Genomic DNA, 3,512 nt, shown 5'->3' on the forward strand with positions numbered 1-3,512 from the left:
ACAGGCCCAGCCCAAGCCCAGGGCTCACAGCACATGACAAGGTAGGTATGTGTAAGCAACCCACAGAACAAAAAGAACCTGCTCTGAACACAAGATAAAATTATTAACAGCCACAAACCAAGGGAAGCTCTTCAGCACACAGAAAGGTGGAACATAAGCCAGAAAAAGTGATTCCAGCTTTCAGTTTCCTTTACCCAACTTCATTAACTTTAGATGAAAAATTCATTAACTTCCATCCACTTAGATCAAAAACAGCCAGCCAAGTAACTTCAGTGTACTGGGAGAGCTAAATAATAACATTACATTTTTATATATTCATATATATATTTAATTTGCCTCTATAGCATGACTCATTCTTTCCACTTCTGTACGAGGTGAAATAGCTCAGAGGTGATATTTTTCAAGGTTACATCACAGCTCTAGAGCTGCATCCCAAGTTTTTGTACAGTTAACTAATAATTGTGTAAGGTTGCAGTGGAGAACTGAAGTCTGATTGTCACAGAAATCACCCAAGATAATGAACGCATTCCAGTACCTTACTGCTTTAGAAGAGAGGAAATAATCCTATTCTGAAGGCAAATAGAGGCAGTTACAACACAAAAAGTCCTGACTGGAGCAGTGAGCACCTGAACAGCATGCTGGCACTATGGACTTTTCCTAAGAAAAACAAGAGGCTTGTTCTTTGGGATACTCTACTTTTGGAAATGAACCTTCTTACAGCCAAAATATTTGGAATGAAAGCTTTGGGTACCAGTGTGCACACTCCAGAAAGAGACTCGGGTTCTCCTTAACAAAGCTGCATCAAGAGGTAGCAGCTGATTCCCTTAATATTTTGCAAAACTGCTTCACTTGAAAAGTGAATGTTTCCCTGTCAACCTCTAATACCCCATTCAAACTCAGGTTTGTAACAGCCAGCTGTGAGCCCAGCTCCTGTTGTCACCTGGCCCTGATACCATCCATGCACTACTGGAAGAGAGAACCATGGCTGGGCTTCTCTGCTGTGTCCTGCTCTTCCTCCTCTGGGTACTCGGTAAGATCCAGGGTCAGGACTTGGCTGAACATAACATCATCGTACTGAGAAGAGGGAGGATCAGAGCATGTAACACACTTCTGGTACTTGAAATAAGCATTTCGTAACTATGAGAAGCAATCATAAGCTGGAGTTCCCCAAAGGATGTTCCCCAAAGCTGGTACATGCACAGCAGGACACACCCAGCCACCAACTGTGTGCCTGGTTCACTGAAGCAATGCTCCAGGTGTGACCCAGCACTTCAACAACCCCATGTGCATTATTTACCCATAATTATTGTTACCTCAGGACACACTCCAATCAATGCATCTGCCTTGCAATAGAACTCTTCCTTTAGGGAAATGACAATCATTTGGATCTGTTCATGTGCCTGTTCTCTAATGAAACTTGAGACCTTTGGAAAGAAACCAAGTATTTCAGTTAGTTCTGGCAATCTGAAACAATGCTGTGACTGGGGAATGGTGAGGGAAGAACTGAACTGTGCTAGCTGCAAAAACCGGTTTTAAAAGCCAGATATTTTGCATGGTTTTAAGACAACTCCTACTGCAAAATTCCATCGTGATTGCTAAAATGAGAAATAAACCAGTTTAAAAAGCCAGGTATTTTGCATGGTTTTAAGACAACTCCTCAGGTGTGCTGCTTTTTGAAAACATTTAAGGAAATAATGGTTCATTCCATTGGTTATTCATGAATAAAGCTATAAAAAGACAGCAGAGACAATGAATAACAATTTTACTTTATATAACTAGAAAGGAAGGTGGAAATCCCTAAATAAATTTTTTTAGAAGTGTGAAAAGTTTGCTACTGGCTGTATAATAATCTTAAATTAGTTTACTGCAGACAGCAGCAAGTTTCTCAATGATCATGCAACTTAAAGGTACAAAATTTAACTGGTGAGATTGCAATTTACCCCAATATAAATTAAATGCTGCATAAAGAAAAGCCAGTTCCTTTTTAATGAGCCCTCTTTCTGCACACTTCTATCTACATGACATGGAAATTAGTTTTTTACTGGAAAAACTGTTAGTAAGTTATGGGAAGAACTCTTGTTAGTAAGTTACAAACTGCACAGTAATTTCAGAGTATAGTTCTAATTAGTGAGAGATCTGCTTTAATACATCATCAATCTGGAAGAATGGAAACAAACAGATGAATTTCTTAGGATAAAAAACAGATACCAGTGAGTACCAGCAACAATCTTTCACAGATCAGTTTTGCTCACTTGCAGTATTTAATTTTAGCTGCGTTTGAATTGAGTAATCCAGGTGCATAGATCACATCTTTGTTTCCAGTGTTTTGACAAGAATGGTGCTCAGCACATCCTTAGGTGCAAAGAGGACCTCTCTTCCTCCAGGCAGAATGAGCCTCCTCAGAGAGGCAAAGTGCTTAGTGCACTCTATTAACATTATCAGCTCTGGTAATGCATCATAGGTGCTTATATGGAAAGCTGGCAACACCCCAGAAATCCTCACCTTCATGCAACGTGTACAGGACTGGGAGGCATGTCTAACTGCAACAGGAACTTATCTGGATTAATAAAGTCATCCAGGTAACAAGCAGGTAAGGGTCCCTGCCTTAGCTCCAGACAGAGCCAGAAACACCAGCCAGCCACCCCAGGCAGCTGCAGAGATGGGCAGTGCTCATCCCCTGACACACCACAGCTTCCACAAAGAGCAGAAATGTGAAGTTCAGGAGTAAATGGTGTAACAGCAGCGGAATGCCTGGAGTCAGCCTGCACTGCTCCAAGCCTTGAGACATCTGAGCCCAGAAAGAATAACACACAGAAAACACAATACTCATATTCAACCAGAATACATCATCTTAGAGTGGTCCCAAGTGAGACTCAGAGGCAGAGCAGTATCTGATAGAAGCTCAGCTCATGGAGGTGCTGTGTGATGTGTAATCTTGTTTTTAATCATGTCACAGAGAGCCAAACCCTAAAACTTCCTTAGGGATCTTCATTATAGCCCCACTACATCCCATCTGATGCTGCTGAAACACACTGCACCAAGTTAAAACAACCTCAGGGCCTGGGTAACTCCTGTGGATTGCATCCCAAGGAATCCTTGGGATGCAAGTCCACAGGGATTTTAGGTTCAGGGAATTTAGGTTCAGGAATCTCTCACAGTGAATCAGTAATCTCCAAGAAGGAACTGAATTCTATCTGGCAGGCACAAGTGGTAGAGCTTTCCAGCCATCTATTCCAGAGGTACCCTCCAAGCAAACTCTGGGGTACTTGGCACATCACAGTTAATGCCATCAGGGGAAAAAACAAAGTATCTGGTGTTTAAACAACTGCTTTTGTTTGTTAGGCTCTACCAAGACTGGCATTAGCAGTAATGCTAGTAGAAATACTGTTCTGAAAAAGCATGCTTCCACAGAAGAAAATCCAGGCATATGTGGGGAGCTTTAGGATTCCTCCCTACAAAAAATCCCCCTGTTCTGAGCCTCCCCCTCTCTGCTGTTTGTGCTCCAGCCTCAG

The 3,512-nt window shown here is 41.9% G+C and overlaps 1 protein-coding gene across 1 annotated transcript in view; it reads right to left on the minus strand.

Moving 5' to 3' along the window:
* Nucleotides 1-963: 963 nt before the first annotated feature.
* Nucleotides 964-3,512, minus strand: part of SMC1B (structural maintenance of chromosomes 1B) — a 24,324-nt gene continuing 21,775 nt past the window's right edge. The window contains exons 24-25 of the mRNA XM_005421035.1: nucleotides 1,314-1,424; nucleotides 964-1,074 (exon numbers count right to left, since the gene is read on the minus strand). Of these exons, the coding sequence (XP_005421092.1) occupies nucleotides 964-1,074; nucleotides 1,314-1,424 (222 nt within the window). The remainder of the gene's footprint in view (nucleotides 1,075-1,313; nucleotides 1,425-3,512) is intronic.

The sequence above is a fragment of the Geospiza fortis genome, unplaced genomic scaffold, assembly GCF_000277835.1.
Source record: "Geospiza fortis unplaced genomic scaffold, GeoFor_1.0 scaffold10, whole genome shotgun sequence".
Classification (NCBI taxonomy): Eukaryota; Metazoa; Chordata; class Aves; order Passeriformes; family Thraupidae; genus Geospiza; species Geospiza fortis.